General features: G+C 39.9%; 1 protein-coding gene across 1 annotated transcript in view; it reads left to right on the top strand.

The window, feature by feature from the left end:
* Positions 1–217: 217 nt before the first annotated feature.
* Positions 218–27,578, top strand: part of RPS6KA6 (ribosomal protein S6 kinase A6) — a 170,959-nt gene continuing 143,598 nt past the window's right edge. The window contains exon 1 of the mRNA XM_045995522.1: positions 218–637. Within this exon, the coding sequence (XP_045851478.1) occupies positions 560–637 (78 nt within the window). The 5' untranslated portion in view covers positions 218–559. The remainder of the gene's footprint in view (positions 638–27,578) is intronic.

Here is a 27,578-nt window from a genome sequence, read left to right as displayed (position 1 = left end):
CTACTCCTCTCCCGCCCCCCTCGCCCTGCGCGTCTTCATCCTCTGTCACACAACCCCCAACCACGCGGTTCTCCGTGTTCACCCCGCTCTTCCCCACCCCACACCCCTCCTTTAACCCAGGCTGGGGAATCTCCGTTGACGTTCGGGTGACGCTCCCGTGCTGCCGCCGCTGGGCAGGGAGGGGGGGGTTCCCGGCGCCGCACAGGTATCGCCGCCGCTGCCGCCATATTGACGGAGCTGGGTACGCGGAGGGAGCCCTCGGAAACCGGGTGGGGGACGGAGGCAACGTCGAACTACTGTCCCGCGGGCGGCAGTGTGAGCACCAGCCGTGCGGAGCCCTCCGCGCGGCAGCACAGTTTTGTCGTCTAAGGGGAGCCGCTGCTCACGGCGGCGATCCTTCTCTCCCAGCTGCTGAGGGCACCCTGCAGCTAGGGCAGCGGTTGCTGAAGGAGGGGCTGGGGGTTCCGCGGGTGGTGGCGGCGGCTGGCGAGCTCCAAGGACGGGATGCGCGGCTGGGCCAGTGGCCGGCAGCTCCTGCTCAAGTGCTCCTGAAGGGGCGATGCTACCGTTCTCGCCTCAGGACGAGCTCTGGAATCGAGAAATGGAGGTTTTCCGAGGCGGCGCGAGCAGCGGCGAGGTTAGTGCGGTGGCCGAGTGCTGGAGCCACTCCCCTCCTTCCTTCAGGACCCTGGCTGGAGGCCGGACGGAGAGGGTCGTGGGGCTGACGGGCGGGGTGCCCAGGCGGGTTCGCTGGGCGGCGAAGCACGCGCTGCCCCAACTGTGCTTTCGCTCGGGAGACAGCGGGCTGGGGCGTGGGGAGTCGGACCCGCCTGGGCCCGGGCTCGGTCTCAGAAGGAGCTCCCGCCTCTTGGGACATACTGGAACTGTGATATAAGTTCCTTCACTCTGAGACCTGAAGTGAGACTGGGGAACGCGCTGGTGCTGCGCCAGGTTTGCTCTCTTGGACCACTTTCGCAGACAGGGCTGACTCCAGCTAGCTGCTGAACCCGGGCGCTTTTGGAACCTAGCGCAACAAAAACACGCCTCGGTGACAGAGTAACTCTGGGGACATTGGCTTATAGGGATGTGTACTCCTTACTTAGTTTTCTAGTTTCTTCATGACATGTTGTGGGTTTTGTAACAACCCCAGTGGAGATTAACTGGCGCCCAGGTTTCTTTGTTGACATTAAGGTGGTGGTCTGGGGTCACCTCAATTCTACTATCCTCTTCCTCCTGTTCTTCTTTCCCCAACTGCTGTCCCCACCCTCCCCCGTTGGTCGGTAAAAGAAAACAGAGTAAACCCTAGCCCGTACAAGATAAATCTTTGGAAGACTTTGAGATTCAACCAGAATATTCTGGTTCTCCTTTCTTCCCGCTCTTCTGAGATTGTTCTGGTTGGACTTAGGTCAGCGGTGCGGTGAAAACTTAGATGTGTACAGGTATTCTGTTTCAAGTGTTATTACTGTTGTTGTTAGAAGCGGGCAACATTTAAACTCTAAAAATGAGCCTTTTGGGAAAGTCAGATCCTTTTTTTGATAACTTAATGGATGGACAGCTTTCTACTCCAGTGGAGGCCCACAGTAGACCTCATAAAAAGTCTGAATGCCAAACTAATTGGCATTTTTAGGTAGACTGGCAATCCCAATCCTCCACCTCTCAAGATGCTAATTTGTGTTCAAGTACTTGCTCCATCTTTTAAAAAAATTCTTTTTTCTTTTCAATGTTCAACTAAATTGGGGTTAAAATTCCATGCCAGGATAACATTTAATAAAAAATGTAAAAGAAAAATTCAGAAGGAGTCTAAAGTTGAATCCTCTCCACTGTAGTAAATATTTTACTAGTAAACTAAGCAGTTCCAAAATGTATTTTAATATTCTACATCTCTTAAAAATAGGATAAGTAAAGAAAGCTAAATTTCTTCTTGGACTATAGGGATGTTTCATACTTGCAAGAATTTTCTAGCAAGACCATTCGGAGGGAGAGGTATTTTATTTTATTCACATATGTAATTGGTTGACATAGTTTCACGTATATGGTATATAAAAACAGTTACATGCTTGTATATAAGGATGGGGTGGGAGATGGAGAGCCTTTTACATGCTTCCCATTTTATTATTTTTGTTAAATTAGAATGGAGAAATGTTTTGAATCATAATTACCACATAGGGTGTTTTATTGTTTGCAGTATATTTTAGGTATAATAGAGATTTAACAATGCATCTCTCTAACTCATCAATTTGGAAAAATACTCAAATGTAAATTCTTAAATCTTGTAAAACAAACGGTGACTGTTAATGTGAAGATGGTATTGCTGCTGCCTTTGTCTGAAATAGTTAGGATCAACGAGATTTGACTATGATGCTTCAAGTGACTTACTTAAAAATATTCTAGGTGAAAACTAAATACTACATTTGAACAGAGACCTGTTTAACAGGTAAAAGAGGTTCTTTTTTCACAAGAAGGAAACAAGTTTACTGCTCAGACTATATTTTTAAAGTTTTTTTAAAGATTTATTTGAGAGAGAGAGAGAGAGAGAGCGCACGTGAGCACAAGCTACAACGGGGCAGAGGGAGTGAATCTCAAGTAGATTTCCTGCTGAGCACGGAGCCTGGCTTGGAGCTATCTCATGACCCAGAGATCATGACCTGAGCCAAAACCAAGAAGCGGACATTCAACCAACTGAGCCACCAGGGGCCCCCTCCCAGACTTACTTACTTTTTTTTTCTTTTTTTTTTTTAAATTTTTTATTTCAGAGTTAGAATTTAGTGATTCATCATTACATATAATAGTGTACCTTACGTCAACTGCCTTCCATTTTAATCTCCCATCACCCAGTTACCCTATCCCCGTATCCACCTCCCCTCCAGCAACCCTCAGTTTGTTTCCTATAGTTTAGAGTCTCTTATAGTTTGTCTCCCCGTGTGATTTTCTCTTATTTTACTTTTCCTTCCCTTCCCCTATGTTCATCTTTTTGTTTCTTAAATTCCACATGTGAGTGAAATCATAGATTTGTCTTTCTCCAACTGACTTTTAATTACATGTTTGTTGATATTGGCTTTAGAAATGTTAACCCTTCAGCATGAACTTTGCAGCCCCAATCATGATAGTTTTTAGGACTAAGAGTGTTTTCATTGTAGAATATGTTTTTTGAAAATGTGTTGGAATCCTTAAAATGTGAGTGAGAATGTGTAACTTTAATGTCAAAGAAAGTAATTTCCGTCAGTTTTTGTGTGTGTTGAATCCTGGTAAAATTAAAGATTATGTGCACTATTAAATACTGTGGAGTCTTTTTCAGTATCTATCTTTTACTTGTCTTATTTCATGGGCGATTGTTAACCTCTGAATTATCATTCAGAAGTACGAGGATTATTTGTTTGAGACTCTGATCGTGCTTTCTCACAGTTACTGAGAGTTACATTTTTAGACCAAGACACAATAGGGAGTTATAATGATGCAGAGCCTTACCCTGTTTGTAAAATTGTCCTGTGAGAAATGTGTTGGAGGTTTGAAATAAGAATTAGCTTTGTTCCACTGAGAGGTAGAAAATGGGCCGTAAAAGGGGAAATATGAGTTCTTTTGGCTACTGGGAAGAAGGTTCTTGAGGGCGGGAAATAAGGAAGAGGCTTTGGCTGTGAGAGCCCTTGCAGGAACTGTCTCGAATAGGTATACTAGGAATAGGGCCTTCAAAGAGCATTGCCCCGCAGGAAGAAACGATTTTAGCTCTTGACTGGATTTTGTCAGGCTGAGGAAAGAGGTGTTACTTGAGATGTTACTGGGTATTGGGCATTCCTGGATAAGGGTTGTAAAGAACAGCCTGATGTATTAAAGTGAACTTCTCATGAGTTAACTGCTCTGTGCCTTACAGTATGCATTTGGTTAGTTGGTTGGTTTTTTGGTGAGAGAGTACTTGCTTCCTGAAGGAGGAATTGATTATAGTTTTCAAATTGCATGTTATAGCCCATCAAATTATATTGTAATTGGTACTTTTATTTGTTCATTTTTCTCCCAAATTTTTAAATTCCAATTACTTAACATTCAGTGTATTATTAGTTTCAGGTATAGAATTTAGTGATTTAGCACTTACGTGCAACACCCTGCACTCATGCCAAGTGCCTTCCTTAATCCCCATCAGCTATTTAACCTGTTGCTCCACCCACTGTCCCTCCGGTTTATTCTCAGTTTATCAGTTTATTCTTAATAGTTAAGATTCTGTTTCTTGGTTTTCCTCTCCTTTTTACCCCCATATTTGTTTGTTTCTTAAATTCCACATGAGTGAAATCATATGGTATCTGACTGATTTCACTTAGCATAATACTCTCTAGCTCCATCCTTGTCCTTCCAAATTCTTTTTATAGCTGATAAATATTTTTATAATGTTTTATATTTTATAATATTTTGTAGCTGAGAAATATTCTAATATATCTACATATATATGTATATATATTATCCACTCATCATTCAGTGGATATTTGGGCTGTTTCCATAATTTGGCTCGTGTAGATAATGCAGCTATAAACATCAAGATTCATGTATCCCTTTGAATTAGTATTTTTGTATCCTTTGTGTGAATACGTAGTAGTGTAATTGCTGGATCATAGGGTAGTTCTATTTTTAAGTTTTTGAGGAGCCTCCATACTGTTTTCCAGACTGGCTGCACCACTTTGCATTCCCACCAGCAGTGTAAGAGGGCTCCCCTTTCTATGCAGCCTCACCAACATCTGTTGTTTCCTGTGTTGTTGATTTTAGCCATTCTGAATGGTGTGAGGTCATAGCTCATTGTGGTTTTGATTTGTATTTCCCTGATGATCAGTGATGTTGAGCATCTTTTCTGGGTGTCTGTTGGCCATCTCTATGTCTCCTTTGCAAAAACGTGTATTTATAAAAAAAAAAGTCTTATTTGTGTTTTCTGCTCATTTTTTAACTGGATTATTTGTTTTCTTGGTATTTAGGTTTATAACTTCTTTTTTAAAAAGTATTTTTATTTATTTATTCGACAGAGAGAGAAATCACAAGTAGGCAGAGAGGCAGGCAGAGAGAGAGAGGGAAGCAGGCTCCCCGCTGAGCCGAGAGCCCAATGCAGGGGCTCGATCCCAGGACCCTGAGATCATGACCTGAGCTGAAGGCAGAGGCTTAACCCACTGAGCCACCCAGGCGCCCCCAAGTTTTTTTTTATTTTTTAAAGGTTTTGTTTATTTATTTGACACAGAGAGAGAGAGATCACAAGTAGGCCGAGAGGCAGGCAGAGACAGAGGGGGAAGCAGGATCCCTGCTGAGCAGAGATCCTGATGCGGGGCTCGATTCCAGGACCCTGAGACCATGACCTGAGCCGAAGGCAGAGGCTTAACCCACTGAGCAACCCAGGCACCCCTATAAGTACTTTATATATTTTAGATACTAACCCTTTATCAAGTACACCATTTGCAGATATCTTCTCCCATTCCCTAGGTTGCCTTTTAGTTTTGTTGCTTATTTCCTTCATTGTGCAGGAGCTTTTTATTTTGATGACATCCCAATTGTTTTTTTCATTTGTTTCCCTTGCCCAAGGAGACTTATCTAAGTAAGAAGTTACTACAGCTGATGTCAAAGAGGTGACTGCCTATGTTCTCCTCTAGGATTTTAGAGGTTGCCTGCCTCACAATTAGGTCTTTAATCCATTTTGAATTTTCTTTTTGTATGTGGTGGAAGTAAGTGATACAGTTTCATTCTTCTGCATGTTGCCCAGTTTTTCCAACCCCATTTGTTGAAGAGACAATCTTTTGCCCATTGGATATTCTTCCCCGCTTTGTCAAAGATCAGTTGACTATGTAGTTGTGGGTTCAGTTCGGGGTTTTCTATTTTGTCCCATTGATCTGTGTCTGTTTTTGTGCCAGTACCATATACTGTTCTTGATCCCTACAGCTTTGTCATATGACTTGAAGTCTGGAATTGTGATGCCTCCAGCTTTGCTTTCCTTTTTCAAGATTGCTTTGGCTATTCGGGGTCTTTTGGGGTTCCATACAAATTTTAGGATTGTTTATTCTCCCTCCATGAAAAATGTTGGTATTTCAATTAAGATTGTATTAAATGTGTAGATTCCTTTGCCTCGTATAGACATTTTAGCAGTGTTTGTTCTTCAAACCCATGAGCATGGAATGTTTTTCCATTTCTTTATGTCCTCTTTGGTTTCTTTCATCACTGTTTCATAGTTTTCAGAGTACAGGTCTTTTGCTTCTTTGGTTAGGTTTACTCCTGGCCATCTTACGGTTTTTGGTGCAATTGTGAGTGGGATTGATTTCTTGATTTCTCTTTCTGGTGCTTCATTATTGGTGTATAGAAATGCAACAATTTGCTGTATATTGATTTTGTTTCCCATGACTTCACTGAAGTCCTGTATCCATTCTAGCAATTTTTTTTTGGAGTCTTTCAGGTTTTCTGTACAGAGTATAATGTCATCTGCATGTAGTGAAATTCTGAATTCTTCTTTGCCAAGTGGGATGCTTTTTTATTTCTTTTTGTTGTCTGATTGCTGTGGATAGGACTTCTAGTAACATGTTAAATAACAATGGTAAGAGTAGACATCCCTGTCTTGTTCCTAACCATAGAGGAAGAGCTCTCAGTTGTTCCTATATGACCTTTATTATGTTATGTTCCCTCTAACCCAACTTTTTTGAGGGTTTTTATCAATGTATGTTGTACTTTGTCCATTGCTTTTCCTGTATCTATTGAAAGGATCATATGGTTCTTATCATTTCTTTTATTAATGTGGTGTCTTACGTTGATTAATTTATGAGTATTAAATGATCCTTGCAGTCCAGGAATAAATCCCACTTGATTGTGGTGAATAATTCTTTTAGTGTACTATTTAATTCAATTTGCTAGTATTTTATTGAGAATTTTGCAACCATTTTCATCAAGAATATTGGCCTGGAGTTTTTAGTGGAGTCTTTGGTTTAGGAATTAGTATAATGCCAGTCTCATGGAATGAATTTGGTAGTTTTCCTTCCATTTCTATTTTTCGGGATAGCTTGAGAAGAATAGGTATTGATTCCTTTAGCATTTGATAGAATATTCCTGTGAAGCCATCTGGTCCTGGATTTCTGTTTGTTGGGAGATTTTTGATTTCTGATTCAATTTCTATGCTGGTTATTGGTCTGTTCAGTTTTCTACTTCTTTCTGCTTCAGTTTTGGTAGTTTATATGTCTCTATGAAGTTAACCATTTCTTCCACGTTGTCCAATTTTGGCATATAATTCTTCATAATATTCCCTTGTAATTGTTTGTCTTTCTGTGGTATTTCTTATTATTTCTCTTCTGTCAATTGTAATTTTATTTATTTGGTCCCTTTCTCTGTTCTTTTTTATAAAGTCTGACTAGATATTTATCAATTTTACTAAATTTTTTTTATTTATTTTTATTTGTTTATTTACAGCATAACAGTGTTCATTGTTTTGGCATCACACCCAGTGCTCCATGCAGTACGTGCCCTCCCTATTACCCACCTCCTGGTTCCTCAAACTCCCACCCCCACCCCCCGCCGCCCCTTCATAACCCTCTGGTTGTTTTTCAGAGTCCATAGTCTCTCATGGTTCATCTCCCCTTCCAGTTTCCCTCAACTCCCTCTCCTCTCCATCTCCCCATGTCCTCCATGTTATTTGTTATGCTCCTCAAATAAGTGAGACCATATGATACTTGACTCTCTCTGCTTGACTTATTTCGCTCAGCATAATTTCTTCCAGTCCCGTCCATGTTGCTATAAAAGTTGGGTATTCGTCCTTTCTGATGGAGGCATAATACTCCATTGTGTATATGGACCACATCTTCCTTATCCATTCATCCGTTGAAGGGCATCTTGGTTCTTTCCACAGTTTGGCGACCGTAGCCATTGCTGCAATAAACATTGGGGTACAAATGGCCCCTCTTTTCACTACATCTGTATCTTTGGGGTAAATACCCAGCAGTGCAATTGCAGGGTCATAGGGAAGCTCTATTCTTAATTTCTTGAGGAATCTCCACACTGTTCTCCAAAGTGGCTGCACTAACTTGCATTCCCACCAACAGTGTAAGAGGGTTCCCCTTTCTCCACATCCTCTCCAACACACGTTGTTTCCTGTCTTGCTAATTTTGGCCATTCTAACTGGTGTTAGGTGGTATCTCAATGTTGTTTTAATTTGAATCTCCCTGATCGCTAGTGATGATGAACATTTTTTCATGTGTCTGATAGCCATTTGTATGTCTTCGTTGGAGAAGTGTCTGTTCATATCTTCTGCCCATTTTTTGATGTGATTATCGGTTTTGTGTGTGTTGAGTTTGAGAAGTTCTTTATAGATCCTGGATATCAACCTTTTGTCTGTACTGTCATTTGCAAATATCTTCTCCCATTCCGTGGGTTGCCTCTTTGTTTTGTTGACTGTTTCCTTTGCTGTGCAGAAGCTTTTGATCTTGATGAAGTCCCAAAAGTTCATTTTTGCTTTTGTTTCCTTGGCCTTTGGAGACATATCTTGAAAGAAGTTGCTGTGGCTGATATCGAAGAGGTTACTGCCTATGTTCTCCTCTAGGATTCTGATAGATTCCTGTCTCACGTTGAGGTCTTTTATCTATTTCCAGTTTATCTTTGTGTACGGTGTAAGAGAATGGTCGAGTTTCATTCTTCTACATATCGCTGTCCAGTTTTCCCAGCACCATTTATTGAAGAGACTGTCTTTTTTCCATTGAATATTTTTTCCTGTTTTGTCGAAGATTATTTCACCATAGAATTGAGGGTCCATATCTGGGCTCTCCACTCTGTTCCACTGGTCTATGTGTCTGTTTTTATGCCAGTACCACTCTGTCTTGGTGATCACAGCTTTGTAGTAAAGCTTGAAATCGGGTAATGTGATGCCGCCAGTTTTGTTTTTGTTTTTCAACATTTCCTTAGCAATTCGGGGTCTCTTCTGATTCCATACACATTTTAGGATTATTTGCTCCAGCTCTTTGAAAAATATCGGTGGAATTTTGATATTTATCAATTTTACTAATTTTTAAAAAGAACTAGCTCCTGATTTCTTTTATCTGTTTTATCATTTTCTTAGTTGCTATATCATTTATTTCTCCTCTAATTTTTATTTCCCTCCTTCTGCTTGCTTTGGGCTTCATTCATTTTTCTTTTTCTAGCTCATTTCTGTGTAGGTTAGGTTGTCTACTTGAGATTTTTCTTCCTTTTTGATGTAGGCCTGTACTGCTATATGCTTCCCTCTTACAACTGTTTTTCCTGCATCCCAGAGCTTTTGGAACATTGCATTTTCATTTTCATTTGTTTCCATGTATTGTTGTTGTTGTTCTCATTGTTTTTTGATTCCCTGTTTCACCCATTCATTCTTTGGTAGCATATTTTTTACCTCTGTGTATTTGTTGCCTTTCCAGATTTTTTCTTGTGGTTGACTTCTAGGATCATAGTGTTGTGGTCAGAGAACATGCATGGTATTATCTCAAACATATTTTTTTGAGGCCTGTTTTGTGACATAATATGTGATCTAGTCTGTAGAATGTCCCATGTACACTTGAAGACAATGTATACTCTGCTGTTTTAGGATGAAATGTTCTGGATATATCTGTTAAGTACATCTGGTCTACTGTGTCTTTCAAAGCCATTGTTTCCCTGTTGATTTTCTGCTTAGATGATTTGTTTATTGATGTAAGTAGAATGTTAAAGTCTTCTACTATTATATTATTATTATCAATGAGTTCCTTTAAGTTTGCTACTAATTATTTTATATATTTGAGGTACTCCCATGTTTGGGGCATAGTTATTTTTTTTATTTTTATTTTTTTAAGATTTCTTATTTATTTATTTGACAGAGAGAGATCACAAGTAGGCAGAGAGGCAGGCAGAGAGAGTGAGAGGGAAGCAGGCTCCCTGCCGAGCAGAGAGCCCGATGCGGGACTCGATCCCAGGACCCTGAGATCGGCTCGGGGCATAATTATTTTTAATTGTTAGTTCTTTTGGTTGGATAGTCCCCTTTATTATGATATAGTGCCTTTCTTTATCTTTGGTTATAGTCTTTGCTTTAAAATCTAGTTTGTCAGATAGAAGTATTATTACTCTAGCTTTCTTTTGACATCCATTTGCATGATAACTATTTTTCCATCCTCTTATTTTGAGTCTGCTGGTATCCTTAGGTCTATAATGATTATTTTGTAGGCAGCATATAGATGTGTCTTGTTTTTTTCATCTGTTTTAATAATTCTTGAAGGCTGGTTTAGTGGTTATGAACTCCTTTTGGTTTTGTTTGTCTGAGAAACGTTTATCTCTCCTATTGTGAATTAGAGCCTTGCTGGATAGAGTATTCTTGGCTGCAGATTCTTCCAATTCAGCACTTTTTTTTTCCCCTTTTTATTAATTTTTTCAGCGTAACAGTATTCATTCTTTTTGCACAACACCCAGTGCTCCATGCAAAACGTGCCCTCCCCATCACCCACCACCTGTTCCCCCATCCTCCCACCCCTGACCCTTCAAAACCCTCAGGTTGTTTTTCAGAGTCCATAGTCTCTTATGGTTCGCCTCCCCTCCCCAATGTCCATAGCCCGCTCCCCCTCTCCCAATCCCACCTCCCCCCAGCAACCCCCAGTTTGTTTTGTGAGATTAAGAGTCATTTATGGTTTGTCTCCCTCCCAATTTTGAATATATCATGCCACTATCTTCTGGCTTCCCAAGTTTCTTTTGTGAGACCTGCAACTAGGCTAATGGGTCTTCCTTTGTAATTTAGACACTGCTTTTGTTTTGCTGCTTTTAGAATTTTGTCTTTATCATATTTTGTAAATTTAATCACATTATGTCTTGGTGTTGGCTTGTTCTTGTTGATTTTGATGGGCATTCTCTGTGTCTCCGATCTCTGGATATCTATTTCCTTTCCCAATTTAGGGAAGTTTTTACTTTATTTTATTTTTTTCAGTGTTCCAAGATTCATTGTTTATGCACCATACCTCGTGCTCCATGCATACATGCCCTTCATAATACCTACCACCAGACTCAACCATCTCTCACCCCTTTCCCCTCCAAAACCCTGTTTGTTTCTCAGAGTCCACAGTCTCTTATGCTTCATTTCCCCCTCCGATTTTCCCCAATTTACTTTTCCTTTCTCCCAATGTCCTCCATGTTATTGCTTATGCTCTACAAGTAAGTGAAACCATATGATAATTGACTCTCTGCTTGACTCATTTCACTCAGCATAATCTCCACCAGTCCTGTCCATGTTGATACAAAAGTTGGGTATTCATCCTTTCTGATGGAGGCATAATACTCCGTAGTATATATGGACCATATCTTCTTTGTCCATTCGTCCATTGAAGGGCACCTTGGCTCTTTCCACAGTTTGGTGATTGTGGCCATTGCTGCTATGAAAATTGGGGTACAGATGGCCCTTCTTTTCACTACATCTGTATCTTTGGGGTAAATATCCAGTAGCGCAATTGCAGGGTCATAGGGTAGCTCTATTTTTAATTTCTTAAGGAATGTCCACACTGTTTTCCAAAGTGGCTGCACCAACTTGCATTCCCACCAATAGTGTAAGAGGGTTCCCCTTTCTCCACATCCTGTCCAACACTTGTTTACTGCCTTGTTGATTTTGGCTATTCTAACTGGCGTAAGGTGGTATCTCAATGTGGTTTTGATTTGAATCTCCCTGATGACTAATGATGATGAACATTTTTTCATGTGTCTGTTAGCCATTTGTATGTCTTCTTTGGAGAAGTGTCTGTCCATGTCTCCTGCCCATTTTTTGATGTGGTTATCTGTTTTTTGAGTATTGAGTTTGAGGAGTTCTTTATAGATCTTGGATATCAGCCCTTTGTCTATAGTGTCATTTGTGAATAATTATACCATTCTGTGTGTTGCCTCCTTGTTTTGTTGACTGTTTCCTTTGCTGTGCAGAGGAAACAGGTTTTTTATTAATTTTAAAAAATTTTTTATTAATTAATTTTTTATTATTTTTTATTATTTTTTATTAATTTTTTAAAAGATTTTTTTAAAGATTTTTTTTCATTTATTTGACAGACAGAGATCACAAATAGGCAGAGCGGCAGACATAGGGGTGGGGAAGAAGGCTGCCTGCTGAACAGAGAGCCCGATAGAGGGCTTGATCGCGGGACCCTGAGATTGTGACCTCAGCCAAAGGCAAAGGCTTAACCCACTGAGCCACCTAGGCAACCCAGAAGCTTTTTATCTTGATGAAGTCCCAAAAGTTCATTTTCGCTTTTGTTTCCTTTGCCTTTTGAGACATGTCTTGAAAGAAGTTGCAGTGGCCGATGTCAAAGAGGTTACTGCCTATGTTCTCCTTTAGGATTTTGGTAGATTCCTGTCTCACGTTGAGGTCTTTTATTCATTTTGAGTTTATCTTTGTTTATGGTGTAAGAGAATGTTCAAGTTTCATTCTTCTATACATAGCTGTCCAATTTTCCCAGCACCGTTTATTGAAGAGACTTTTTTCCATTGTGTATTTTTTCCTGCTTTGTCGAAGATTATTTGATCATAGAGATGAGGGTCCATATCTGGGATCACTACTCTTTTTCACTGGTCTATGTGTCTGTTTTTGTGCCAGTACCATGCTGTCTTGGTGATCACAGCTTTGTAATAGAGCTTGAAATTGGGTAACGTGATGCCGCCGGTTTTATTTTTCTTTTTCAACATTTTCTTAGCAATTCGGGGTCTCTTCTGATTTCATACAAATTTTAGGATTGTTTGCTCCATCACTTTGAAAAATGCCGGTGGAATTTGGTCAGGATGGCATTGAAAATATAGATTGCTCTGGGCAGTACAGACATTTTAACAATGTTTATTATTCTGATCCATGAGCTTGGATGCTCTTCCATCTTTTTGTGTCTTCTTCAGTTTCTTTCATGAGTTTTCTGTAGTTCCTCGAGTGCAGATCCTTTACCTCTTTGGCTAGGTTTATTCCCAAGTATCTTATGGTTCTTGGTGCTTTAGTAAATGGAATATATTCTCTAATTTCCCTTTCTATATTTTCATTGTTAGTGTATAAGAATGCTGCTGATTTCTGTGCATTGATTTTGTATCCTGCCACATTACTGAATTGCTGTATGAGTTCTAGTAGTTTGGGGGTGGAGTCTTTTGGGTTTTCCATATAAAGTATCATATCATCTGTGAAGAGAGAAAGTTTGAATTCTTCTTTGCCTACTTGAAAACCTTTAATTTCTTTTTGTTATCTGATTGCTATTGCTAGGTCTTCTAGTACTATGTTGAACAACAGTGGTGAGAGTGGGCATCCTTATTGTGTTCTTGATCTCAAAGGGAAGGCTCTCAGCTTTTCCCCATTGAGAATCATATTTGCTGTGGGTTTTTCATAGATAGATTTTATGAAGTTGAGGAATGTTCCCTCTAGCCCTATACTTTGATGAGTTTTAATCAGGAACAGATGCTATATCTTGTCAAATGCTTTTTCTGCATCAGTTGAGAGAACCACGTGGTTCTTCTCTCTTCTCTGACTGATTTGTGCTGCCGCATTGATTGATTTGCGAATGTTGAACCACCCTTGAATCCTATGGATATATCCCACCTGGTCATGGTCGATAATCTTTTTAATGTACTGTTGGATCCCATTAGCTAGGATCTTGTTGAGAATCTTGGCATCTATATTCATCTGGGATATTGGTCTGAAATTCTCCTTTTTGGTTGGGTATTTTCCTGGTTTGGGGATTAGGGTAATGCTGGCTTCATAGAAAGAGTCTGGGAGTTTTCCTTCTATTTTTATTTTTGAAACAGCTTCAGGAGAATAGCTATTATTTCTTCTTTGAATTTTTGGTAGAATTCCCCAGGGAATCTGGCAGGTCCTGGGCTCTTGTTTTTTGGGGGGTTTTTGATCACTGCTTCAATCACGTTACTAGATATTGGTCTATTCAGGTTGTCATTTTCTTCTGATGCAGTCTTGGAAGTTTATAGGTTTCCAGGAATGCATCTATTTCTTCTAGGTTGCTTAACTTATTGGCTTATAGCTGTTGATAATAATTTCTTATGATTGTTTCTATTTCCATGGTGTTAGTCTTGATCTCTCCCCTTTCATTCATAATTTTATTAATTTGCATCCTCTCTCTTTTCTTTTGGGTTTGTTTGGCCAGTGGTTGATTGATCTTATTGATTCTTTCAAAAAACCACCTTATCGTTTCGTCGGTGTGTTCTACTGTATCTCCAGTTTCTAACTCATTGATCTCTGTTGTAATCTTGATTTCCCTTCTTGTGTGTGAGGTTGGCTTAATTTGTTGTTGATTTTCCAGTTCTTTAAGGTGTTACGAGTACTGGTGTGTTTGGGATTTTTCAGTTTTTTTGGGTGAGGCATGGTTGGCTATGTATTTCCCCTTAGTACTGCCTTTGCTGTATCCCAGAGGTTTTGTGCCAATGTGTCTTCATTCTCATTGGTTTCCATGAACTATTTAAGTTCTTCTTTGATTTCCTGGTTGACCCAAACATTCTTGCTTAGGATGGTCTTTAGCTTCCAATTGTTTGAATTTCTTCTAAACTTTTTCTTGTGGTTAGGTTCCAGTTTCAAAGCATTGTGGTTTGAGAATATGCAGGGAATAATCCCAATCTTTTGGTGTTGGTTGAGCCCTGATTTGTGACCCGGTATGTGATGTGGTCTATTCTGGAGAAAGTTCCATGTGCACTTGAGAAGAATGAGTATTCTGTTGTTTTAGGGTAGAATGTTCTGTATATATATCTATGAGGTCCATCTGGTCCAATGTGTCATTCAGTGCTCTTGTTTCTGTATTGATTTTCGCTTGGATGATCTGTTTATTATTGAGAGTGACATGTTAATGTCCCCTTCAATTAATGTATTCATATCAATGTGACTATTTTGATTAACAGTTGGCTTTTGTAGTTGGTCGCTCCCATATTGGGGGCATACATGTTTACAATTGTTAGATCTTTTTAGTGTACAGATGTTTTATGAATGATGTAGTTTCCTTCTGTATCTCTGACTGTAATCTTTAGCTTAAAATCTAATTTATCTGATAGGAGAATTGCTACCCTAGCTTTGTTTTGAGACCCGTTGTTATAGAAGTTGGTTCTCTATCCCTTCACTTTGAGTCTGGATGTATCTTTAGGTTCCAAACCTGTCTCTTGTAGACAGTATATGGACAGGTCTTGTCATTTTATCCAATCTGCAACCCTGTGTATTTTATGGGAGGATTTGGGCCATTCACATTGAGAGTGATTATTGAAAGATAAGTTTTATGGATAAGTATTATTCGCCTGTGAAGTCCTTGTTTCTATAGATTGCCTCTGTAAATTTCTGTTCTATGTCACTCTTGGGTTCTTTCTTCTTTTATAGAACCCCCCCCCCCCCAAATATTTCTTGTAGTGCCGACTTGGACCAAGTAATAGTGCCAGAACCTTGCTGGTCTTGGAAGCTCTTTATCTTTCCATCCATTCTGAATGTCAGCCTTGCTGGATAAAGTATTCTTGGCTGCATGTTCTTCTCATTTAGTGCCCTGCATATGTCTTGCCTGCTCTTTCTGGCTTGCCAGGTTTCTCTGGACAGGTATGCTGTTATTCTGATGGTACTTTCTCTGTACATAAGGAATCTCTTCCCCTTAGCTGCCCTTAGGACCTCTTGTCTAAAATTATGATTTGTGAATTTCATGATTTATTGTCTGAGGACTTTCTAGATTTGTTGATCTTAGGGAGTGTTTTTCTGCCTCTAGGACAGGAACACTTGTTCCATTCCCCAGATTAGGGCAACTCTCATCCAGAATTTGTTCAACTGTATCTTCTAGTCTTCTCCCTTTCTGTACCCACTCAGGGATCCCAGTAATTCTCACATTGAAATGTTTCATGGTGTTATTTATTTCCATAATTCTGTTTTCATGGCTTCTAAGCTGTTTTCTCCAGGCCTCCTCCTCATCCTTTATTTCTATTAGTTTGTCTTCTAGATCACTAATTTGATCTTCTCCCTCGGTTACCCTAGCTGTTAGAGTATTTAGATTAGATTGGATCTCATTGATAGCATTTTTAACTTCTGCCAGATTGGCTCTTACTTCTGCCCTTAGAGATTCTATATTGTCACTAACAGTTTTCTCCAATGTAGGCATTGCCTGTTTGTTACCCTGAATTCCCTTTCCGACATATTGTTTATCTCCATATCCAGTAGTTCTGATGGAGAGGGTACAGTCTCTGAGTTTTTCCTTTTTTGGGTGTGCCTCCTCCTAGTCATTTTGGTGAGAAGTGATTGAGGGGATATATAGCTAAAATATCAACCGTGATCTAGGCAAGGTGTACACTTGAAGGTTTTGGAGGAATCAGTAGTCACCATTAAGAAGAAAGAAAAAAAGAGAACGAGAAAGAAGAACAGTGAACCCCACCAAAATGAGCCCCCAAAGTAAGATTTATAAGGTACATAAACAAAAGTGAAGAAACAAAAAGACTAACAAAGTAAATGACAGGAGAAAAAAGAAGAACTTAGCAAAATCAACCTCAAGAATAAGATTTATAGGGGGCGCCTGAGTGGCTCAGTGGGTGAAGCCTCTGCCTTCGGCTCAGGTCATGATCTCAGGGTCCTGGGATTGAGCCCTGCAATGGGCTCTCTGCTCAGCAGGGATCCTGCTTCCTCCTCTCTCTCTCTGTCTGCCTCTCTGCCTACTTGTTATCTCTCTCTCTCTCTGTCAAGTAAATAATATATTTTTTTAAAAAAGAATAAGATTTATATAATACCAGAACAAAACAAATTCACAGAAACACTGAGAGAAGAATAAGATGGGAGGGTGGTTATAAATCCTTGATATGAGTGAGGAAGGTTATTTCCGTTCTTCCTGGGTGTATCTTGATATCTTTGTTAAAGGACTCAACTTTCCAGAGATGCAGGGAAATTAAAACTGGTTTATATATAGGGGTAGTATTGAATAGGGAAAAAAGGATTACCTTGAAGCCTATATCTTTATGTATATTAAAAAACTGAAAGAGAAAAAGAAACACGGGATATGTATGAAAAAAGTTCAAGTTAAAAACTTATTATGGGGGGGCCTGGGTGGTTCAGTGGGTTAAGCCTCTGCCTTCAGCTCGGGTCATGATCTCAGGGTTCTGGGATGGAGCCCCACATCGGGCTCTCTGCTCAGCAGGGAGCCTGCTTTGTCCTCTCTCTCTGCCTGCCTCTCTGCCTACTTGTGATCTCTCTCTCTGTGTCAAATAAATAAAATCTTAAAAAAAAACTTATTATGGAATATGTTGTATTAAACCTATGGTAAATAGGTTAAGAAAATTAAAAGAACAAGAATCATGAGAACAAATTAAAAAAAAGGAAAGAAAAGTTGTATCTATGAAATATACAGGTTTTAGAGCATTACTGGGAGCATAATATATTGTTTTCCCCTGTTGTGGGTTTACAGTTTTATGGGGACCCTGTGTTATTTGTCCTCTTGTTCTTTTGGCTTCTCTTCTGAGGGAGGGGCCTGTTACATTGTTTTCTCATCAATCTTGCTTGGGTTCAGTGGCCCTGTGGGCTATCAAGGGCCTGGTTTTACAGGCTTTTGTTCTCTGGAGGGTTTTGTTCTTTGGTGACTTTTTGTGACTTTTCATAGGCTTAGTGCAAAGTCAAGTGTCTGTACCCAGACTTCCGCCTCAGAGAGAAGCCTCATACTGTTCCCCTCTGGGTGGTCCAGAACACACAGACTCACCCCTCTGCCACCTCCGCTGAATACTGCAACCTTCCCAAGTAGGTGTGTACCCCCTGCCACCATCTCAGTGGTCGCCTGAGGCCCCTGCTTGTCTCTGCACCCCTGTGCCACTAAAACCATGAGCGATATTGGTCCAGGGTTCCTGCTTTCATTGGCTGCCTTTCCGGAGACTGCTGTCTGGAGTCCAGGTTTACGCAGGGTGTGCTCAGATCCTGCATCCTTGCAGGTCTCGGAAGGCTGCAGGTGAGGGACTCTGACCAGAGACAGCTCCGGGTTCTCTGAGGCGTGGGCTGGGAGCACTCAGACCCCTCAGCCAGTCTCGGAAGGCTGTGGTCCTAGAGACTGCCGGCGGGCACCCACACCAGGTTCTCTCAGGTGCAGTGGGTGTGCGCCCAGCCAGAGTGGTGGTGTAAGCAGCGGAAAGGCTCAGAAACCAGGACCTGGAGGCTCCACTGCACTCTCTCTGGCATGTGTGGTCGCCAGCAGTGACCATCCTGCGACCCTGGGCATAGGCCCGTGCTCATGACTGCCTGATTCCATCAGTTGCCCCTTAAGATCTTTTGCTTTTTTTGAGTGCTTTTAACCAGACTCCAAGTTAACGCTGGTCCCAGTTCCCCAGTCACAGGGCACTTGTATTGGGGTATTACTTTCCAATGGGTTGCTTCTGGTGGCTCCCTCCCCCTTCTGTTTATCCTCCAATATCAGTCCAAGCATTCCCACTCCACTTTACCTGTCCCCTGGAGTCTTCTGTCCCTGTAGAGATCCAGCAGTGTATAATCCTACATCTCAGGCTGATTTCCTGGTTGTGATGTGAGTGTTCTGGTAGATAATTAGCTCACTTCAGGGGTCCGGTTGAAACAGGGTCTCCTACTTCTCTGCCATCTTGTTTCTCCCCACATTAGGGAGGTTTTCAGCCATTATTTCCTGAAATAAATTTCCTGTCCCCCTTTTTTTTTCCCTCTTCTTCTTCCAGGACTCCTGTTCATGGAGTCAGAGTTCCCTAGTCTATTCTCATATTCCATAATTCTCTCTTTTATTCAGCTTCATTTTTTTCCTTTTCTTTTCTTTTCCTTTCTTTTTTCCTTTCTAATCACTTATTTATTCCTTTATTGCTTCTTTGTGTTCTCTTCATCTAGTCTGTTTCAGATCTCGGTTACTGAATTTTTCATTTCTGGCTGTTTTTTTTTAAATTTTTTTTAATCTCTGCATAATGACCTCCCTAAAGTCTATCATCCTTTTCTCTAGCCCAGCAAGTATCCTTATGTTTTAAATTCTCCATCAGGCATGTTATGTAAACATCTGTTTCACTTAGATCTTTTGCCATGACCTTATCTTGTTCTCTCATTTGGGATAAGTCTTTGTCTCTGTCTTCTCTGTGTTAGAAAAGCCTTTTATGTTTCCTGATCCTGAGAGTAATGTTTTTATGCAGAAGAGTTCATATTGTGTCCAGGGTCTGGTACTTTAGGGATTGTCTCTGGTGTGTGCTGTATGTGCTCTGCTGGTGTGTTTTGGCTGCTGTTTCATTACTGTCTGCAGAGGCTCTCCTTGCCTGCAGTAGGCAGTGTTTGGTCCTTGGCCCATGTGTGTTGAGTTTTAACTAGGTGTGCTCTGGTCTGCTTGATAAATGAGTCCTGATGCTACTTCTAGTAATGAAGTCTTGCAAATCTCTCTGGTTGGTTGGGGCACCTGGGTAGCTCAGTAGGTTAAAGCCTCTGCCTTCGGCTCAGGTCATGATCTCAGGGTCCTGGGATCGAGCCCTACATTGGGCTCTCTGCTCAGCAGGGAGCCTGCTTCTTCCCTCTCTCTCTGCCTGCCTCTCTGCCTACTTGTGATATCTCTCCCTATCAAATAAATAAAATATTTTTTAAAAATCTCTCTGGTTGGGAGAGGAGGTGGGTATGGGCAGGGATTTCTTTTTTTTTTTTTAAGATTTTATTTATTTCTTTGACAGAGAGAGAGATCACAAGTAGGCAGAGAGGCAGGCAGAGAGAGAGGCAGAGAGAGAGGCAGAGAGAGAGGATCCCAGGACCCTGAGCCGAAGGCAGCGGCTTAATCCACTGAGCCACCCAGGCACCCCTGGGCAGGGATTTCTGCTGGTCTTCTGGAGAAGAGGCCCACTGCACTGGGACAGAGGCAAACTTTACCTTAAAGGTCTGTACCAGCAGAGTAAGGGGTGTGGAACCTGGTGTAAACAAGTTAGACCACGGGTATTGTCTCTGTGGTACAGAAGGTGGTCCTCTGTTTATGCTGAGGAATGGCGGAGGAAAATGGTGTCCTCCAGCTCCTTTGTTCCTGGAGTGGGGTCTCTGTGCTTGCTGCTTTCAGGGAGTCACCCCAGGAGGAGCAAATACTCTCCTTGCTGTGTGTCCCATGTACCCCTGCAGATCGCTATCTGCGTGCTGTCTGTTTTGGAGCTGTTTTACTGCCTTCTTTCCAGAAGCAGTAGAGACTCTAGGTTCTATCCCAGCCAACCCTGGGGACTTTCAGAACTCCAGGCTCTAGGGGGATGATGTCATCAGTGGTCTGTGTCAGCCCTCTGGGAGTGTTTCATTGTGCTGGGATTGAGGGAGGCTTGACCTGAAAGTGCAGTTGTGCCAGAGTACGGGGTGGGGGGCCAACTGCCCTCGGCAGGTGGCTCTGTGTTTATGCTGAGGGATGGGAGAGGAACATGGAGAGGAGGCATGTCTGCGAATGCTATCTCTCATGGGCTCCTAGAAGAGCTGATAATCTCCCCAATGTATGACCCAGGCAGTTCCTCAGCTCACTCTTTCCACTTTGTCTGCCCCTGGGATTGTTTGCCTGCCTCTCTCCAGGAGGAGCATAGCATCTTCAGGGCTTTATCCTAGACTAGACTGCTGACCTTTAAAACTCCAGTCTTCAAGTCCTGCTGGTTGCAAAAACTCATGAACATCAGCTCCTCTCGTTTTTCCAGCCAGTGGCTTCGGGGAAGTGTTTTCCTTATGAGTTCCCCTGTGTGCTCCACTCTTTCTCTCACCTTTCTCTAGTACCATGGTTCCCTCCCCTACACAGCACCAGCAATCTGTTTCTCCCATAAACCATGTCTTCTGACTTCCTCTCTTCTTCTTTGATGTGGCTTCTTCTCTCCCTTCCATTGTAGAGTTCTATCATTCTTCAGGTTGTTTTTCTGGGATATTCAGAATGACTTGATAGTCATTTAGTTGTGTTCTAGGGAGGAGACAAACCTAGGGTCTTCCTACTATGCTACCATCTTCATTTTTGCAATTGGTACTTTTATATTATTTCTTTAGCCTAAACACTACCTTTGTTTAAAGAAGTTAATTTTGAGAGTAAAAAGTTCGCTGATAAAAAAAAACCGGTTTGGGATTAAAGGCAAAGAATCGAAATATTTAACCAGAATGGCAAATATATGGCAGATTAGGAAAAAGGGCTAGTTTTAATTTAATGAGACTCTATAGTAATAGAGGAAAGAACGTGGGATTTGTAGGTTTATTAATCTGGGTTCTAGTCTCACTTTCAAGTCATACTAGGTATGTGACCCAGGGCAACTTACCTAACTTCCTTGAGGCTAAGTTTCTTCATCTGTAAATGGGGAAGAAAAATCCTCAAGCATTGTTATGTAAACAAATTCATTCATTACTGGGCTTAATACAGTTATTTGTTTTGTTTGTTTTTTAAATATTTTATTTATTTATTTGACAGACAGAGATCACAGGAGGCAGAGAGACTGGCAGAGAGAGAGGAGGAAGCAGACGCCCTGCTGAGCAGAGAGCCTGATGTGGGCCTCAATCCCAGGACCCTGAGATCATGACCTGAGCTGAAGGCAGAGGCTTTAACCCACTGAGCTACCCAGGCGCCCCTGTTTTGAAAACAAAACAAAATGAAACTGTATCAGTACAAAAAATGAGGGCAGGGGCGCCTGGGTGGCTCAGTGGTTAAAGCCGCTGCCTTCGGCTCAGGTCATGATCTCAGGGTCCTGGGATCGAGTCCCGCATCGGGCTCTCTGCTCAGCAGCAAGCCTGCTTCCCTCTCTCTCTGCCTGCCTCTCTGCCTGCCTCTCTGCCTACTTGTGATCTCTCTCTGTCAAATAAGTAAATAAAAAATCTTTAAAAAAAATACAAAAAATGAGGGCATATGTCTTCCATGATGCAATTGTTTTATAGAAGGGTGGAAATAAATTCATTGTTATTTCAGCTCAACCAGCAAATTTTGTTTTTAGTTTTTATAGCAGTATGATGCATAAATAATTAGCCTTTGATGCTTTGGGTTTTTTGTTCAGATGAGGGTGTGTAGGATAGCAACAGAAATGTGTCTAGCTTAATTTCTTGGACAAGATAGTCTGTTCAATTACAAAATTCTGGGAGTTGTTTTATAGGTAGTGAATACAATTTAACTGAAAAGGGTATAACTGTCTCATCACATTAACCATGACTATTTTTGTTTTAAAAAAACTCAAAGTTAACAATAAATAAGAGGTGCTTTGCCTGTAGTAGGTCTCTAGTACATAGTAGGTCCTTCTCTTTTCCCATAGTCGTCATAATTCCCCTTTCCCTCCTTTCCCTGCCCTTAGACTCTGAATTATTGTCACCTATATCAAAACCTTGGGATTTAGATAGCCACGGTCATAGCCCCCAGCTTATGAGCAGTGTTTTTAAGACTTCTTTCCTGTATCTGAGCATTTCATTGAAGTATAGTAATCATATTTGCAACCACAGATAGAGTGATTCAGGGATAAAATACGAAGTTAGGACCACTATGAGGAGTAAGAGACAATTCCATTTGCTGCAACTGGCTTTTGAAGTCTGTCATCAACATTTACTTTTTACTTTTTTTTTTTTCCTTTCAGAACTTTTGCCATGGTAGGAATCGGTTCAGCTTATCAAGTGTTTGTAGGTTACAAGGCAGTGCAGTACTGTAATAGGAAATGTCTAAAGATGTACCACCCTGAGTCTCAGCCTACTCCCATGGGTTTACATGTAGGTAGGCAAGATATACGTGTGTGGAAACTCATTCTTTGAGTTACAAGACAGTAACGATGAGGTGGTTGTGGTAATAATTTAGGGGTAGATCTGGCAATGCCTTGTTAAAAAGGTGGAATTTGAACAGGGCATTAGAGACTGGATAATAATTTCCAGACAGATGAATATATTTCAGGCGGATGGGGACAATATAAGCAAACACATGGAGGCATTCTTGGGAGGAATGAAAAAATCTAATATTGCTAGCATATAAGTCTGATACGAGAGTGAAGACATAGTATAAAGTGAGGTAGGGGATGTACTGAAGGTAGGCTTATGTGGGATTTTTGAAGCTAGTTTAGGGGTTCAGTGCTAATTTATAAAGAGGAGCTACTAAAGTTTGTCAAGGCAATGAGTAATATAACCAGATCTATGCTTTGAGAAATAACTGATGTCAGAGTGGAGGATAGGTTAGAGTGGAGGAAAGGCTGAAAGTGGAGAATACCAACTAGGAAGCTATTGTATTAGTAGAAATAATAGTGAGATTTTAAAACTAGGGCAAAAGGGGAAGAAAAGAGAGGACTGATGGGCTAGAACTTGCAGAGATAAACTAATTAGAACTTAGCAACTGATTAGAAGTAGAGGGAAGAATAAAATGACAGGTATCAGGAGTGTTTTGATAGGACTTAATTTAACAGACATTTAATGCATGCCAGCCAATCTAAGTATCTGTGTTAGCCACTGAACTAACACCAAGATAAGTAGATCTTTGTAGCATAGGGAGATAGCTAGATGAACTTTCTCCTCTCTTGAGGAGAATATTGTCTTGAACAAGAGAAAACCACTCTTTCTTTGTGTGCATAAAATTTTTATTACTACAGGCAAATTTATTAATTACTTATCAAAGGGGGGGACCTTTTCACGCTTTTAAAATGATCCTTGGACCTGTAATTCTTGCTTCGTCAATATTCATTTTCAATAGTCGGCAGCCCCTGGGTGCAGAGGGCTGTTCTGAAAATAGTGGTCAGTGTTGCTTTCTGGGATGTAGAAAAGAGAATAAGGACACCTTTATTTCTTACAGGCTTTCACCAGGTTTATTTGGAATAGGAAGGGGAAGGGGCCAAAAACGTTTTGCTTGCTACACCACAGGTACCTTCCCAGTTTACTCCAAAGCTGTTTTCCTTTAAACCAGTCTGGTCTGGAAATATTCCAGTTAGTTCCTTCAGGAAAGGACCTTTTATTTCCCTACCTTGATTATTTCATCAAGAGAGCTAATAATTAGGCCTAACTTAGTGCTGTTGCTATTGTGGACCATATTGTTGTTTCAATACCATCCCTCTTTATAGTCTCCTTGATCTATAATTTTGAGAAGGAAACAGAAGATTTTTTGCCCTTCCTGAAAATTTCTTTATTGGTGGATGCTGTCATTGTCTTTAGCAGCAGTTCTGAAGATCTGGTAAGCACTTGGAGTATAGAGGTAAGCCTTTTAGTACTTTGTCAGAATTTGTTATATAATGTTTACACATGTATGTTATTTTCAAATATTATTTACTATTTTTTTAATATTTTTTATTTATTTGACAGAAATCACAACTAGGCAGAGAGGCAGGCAGAGAGAGAGGAGGAAGCAGGCTCCCTGCAGAGCAGAGAGCCCCATGCGGGGCTCGATCCCAGGACCCTGGGATCATGACCTGAGCCGAAGGCAGAGGCTTTAACCCACTGAGCCACCCAGGCGCCCCTTATTTACTATTCTTACTGCTAGTTTTCTTTCTTTGTGTATTTTGTTTTCTTCTGGTTTGTTTTTAGGTGAGAAGTAACAAAGGAGTTGGAAGGGGGAGAGACTTAGAGCTAAGCTTAATGGGGTTTTTGTAAATAATAGAAATGTTTTTTGAATTGCCCTGGAAGCATTCTATGTAACTGATTTTGCTGCTAGGTTTCAACTTGTGTCTATACATAGGTTCTGCTGTGTGTGTGTGTGTGTGTGTGTGTGTGTGTGTGTGTTGGTGTGTGTGCATCTGCATGCACGAGTGAGAGAGAATTTTACTTATACTTTACTTCATTTCACAAAATTTTTGAGATGGTTTATAGGAAATATTATCCAACAACAAAACTATTTTGATATTCAGGATAAGGAAAAACATAAAGTGAGAGATGTATGGAAAGGACAGAGAATGGGGTTGGAGAGTGAAATAGAAGACAGGTAAACAGGCTGTAAGGGTCTATTATACACTTAAAATATAGTTGAACTGCAAATTTGGCTTTGAGTTTCCCTGGAATGATAGTACTCGACTCTGACTGTATGTCATACATACCTGGGAATTTTAAAATCATTGTCCATGCTACTGCCTCGGAGAGACTGGTATTTTACTGATCTGGTGGGGGCCTGGGCATCATTCCCCAGATGATTATGGTGTACAGCCAAGGATAAAGAACCAAAGTAAAAAGAGAAATAGTCATATTGTTCTCATTATCCAACAACAACAATAATAAGCAATATCAGTTAAAAGCTAGCAGTTAGCTCTAAAATAAATTTTCCATTAATTTTAAGGCTTTTCTGTACATTTCATTTTGTTGTTTTAAGGTATGGCTGGCGTATTGGGAATATTTTAGCTGTCTTGTATGCTCTTGCTGTGTAGTTTTGAGGAACAAGCTTTCCCACAGAGGAAAAACAAAATATAAGTGTCCTAGCTGATTTTTGATATTGCTTAGCCTTGATGTGGAGGTTAAGTGATCTGTGTACCTTATTAGCAGCTAAATCAGAAGATATTGACTCTATTTTAAATAAAATATCCCAGTAAATATTCTATAAATATTCTATAGGCCTTGGATATTCAAAGGTTTTGGATAATTATTCTTACTATAGGATTTATTTGCTTCTCCTATAAAGTGGTTGGAGACAGACTTTAAGAGGAAATATAGCAATTCTAACACCTAATGCAGTTTTTTTAACCTGAAAAGACATTGAAATCCATTCCATCTTAAATGTTTTTAAACTTAATAGAGAAAAATATGACATTTATTGAACATGTATTATATCTTCAGTTGTATTCACTTTTCAAAATAGCTTAGTAAGAAAAAAGGCGTCTTTTTAACAGATAAGAAAAATACATAGAAATTAATGGGAGGCATATTTGGAATTTGAATGTAGATCATTTTAATAGTTTCATGCCCTTTCCTCTGTGCATTGTTGTCTTTCCCCACCATAAGGACAATATTAAAGATAAGCAGAGGATGTAGACAAATTGTTGGTCATCATATCAGATCGGTAAATCAGATCTGATTTAATAACCATATATACTCAAAATTATACAGGACTTAAAATATCTAAAACATTTTGAAAATGAAGACTAAAATGTAAGAAATCACTCTATATGGGATTTTAAGGTTTACTGTATTATTGCAAGTAATTAAGACAGTGTGAGATTGATGAAAGCATAGATGCATAGATCGATAGAATAAAATAGGGAACCCAGAAATAGGTCCACACAAATATGCTTAACTTAAATCAGAGAAAATTATAGAAACCAATTAAGGTCTTCAGTTTCCTCATATATAAGATGGAAAGTAATGTATATCTGATTATTTTGAGAAGTTAAATGGTTGTGCTTTGTACATAATGTTTGAGAAGAATAATAAAGTTTTGTTGCTTTAACAAAATGATTCTAAAATTTAGGTGTCCTAAACAAAGTACTTTTTTATCCTGATAAATAAATCAATGGACATTTTAAACTTGTTTCACATTTCTGAAGGTATTATTTTAATGAAAGTACATGGACCTCATATATCTATAAGAGGTTATTACAATGAGAAGATTACTACCAAAGAATGCCATGTTACTGACATGTCGTGTCTATGCATGCATTCATCTGTACATATATATGTATGTATCCTTTGAAAGTAGACTTTCCAAAGCTTATGGTGTAGCTCATACGAGATTGGCAAGATGGCCAGTGTCTTGGCATTGGGAATACGGTGGAGCTATTAAAAACTATCAAAGTCACTGGCTCTGATTTCAACCAATCAGGGTAAACATATTCCTGCCTGGATAGTAACTAGGGAATCTGTTTCTCTGTCACCGAACCAAAGTTTTAAAAATTCAAATGTTTCACAAATACATTCTAATGTGTATATAATAGTGATATGCTTAGTTCAACTCATAATAATTTATCATTTGCCAAACTTAAAGCATGATGGTAAGGAGATTGGCTTTAATTAGTTCTAAATATGTTTTGCATGCATTTATTAAGCAGATTATTTTAAATGCCTGTTTATATGTAAGGTGTTACGTTTGTTACTAGATATGGATCATTTGATTCATGTTCTAGGTTTCCACCTTGATAACTGAAAACCAATTAACTGTATACATCCATTCTTGCATAGTCATGAGGAAATATCTGAAAGGACCATAGGTCAAAAAGACCAACAAATTTAGGCTTGTTGAAAGCTTTTCTTAAATTTCATCTTTCTGGGATATTAATGTTTTAATTCTATACTCCTAGGGTATTATTACTTAGATTAACTGATAGTTCCTTTCCACACTGCTTCTTAAAAAGATTGATAGTTTAAAAAATATTAATATATTCTCTTGTATTTAAATCAGTTGTCAAGAATCAAGTCACAGTATGTATGACAGTTCAGTTCATGTCTTATTCTTGTTTTAAGTACCTTCTCTTACTCCTGGCATTTGATTATGGCAGTTGGAGAGGATTATTATGTTTGGGTATATGTCCCTCTTTTATTTAGAGTTCTTCTAAAATCATTTTTGCTATATGTGAAAGAAGCTTACTTTTACTAATGGATTGTCTTTGGATTTGGGTATCTTAATTTTTTGAACTTGCTGCATTGGTGTTAAAATAATGAGGTTTCTAGAGGTTGGTTTTCTCGGTTAGCAAGTCACCCTTCAAGCTGCCAGTGATAGCTCTCAATTCAGTGATACTTGATTTTGTATATTTAACTTCCAACTTGCTGATTTGTATGCTCAAATATGGCAGAAGATATAAATTGGTAT

The sequence above is a fragment of the Meles meles genome, chromosome X, assembly GCF_922984935.1.
Source record: "Meles meles chromosome X, mMelMel3.1 paternal haplotype, whole genome shotgun sequence".
NCBI classification, from domain to species: Eukaryota; Metazoa; Chordata; class Mammalia; order Carnivora; family Mustelidae; genus Meles; species Meles meles.
This window is presented reverse-complemented; position numbering and strand designations above follow the sequence as displayed.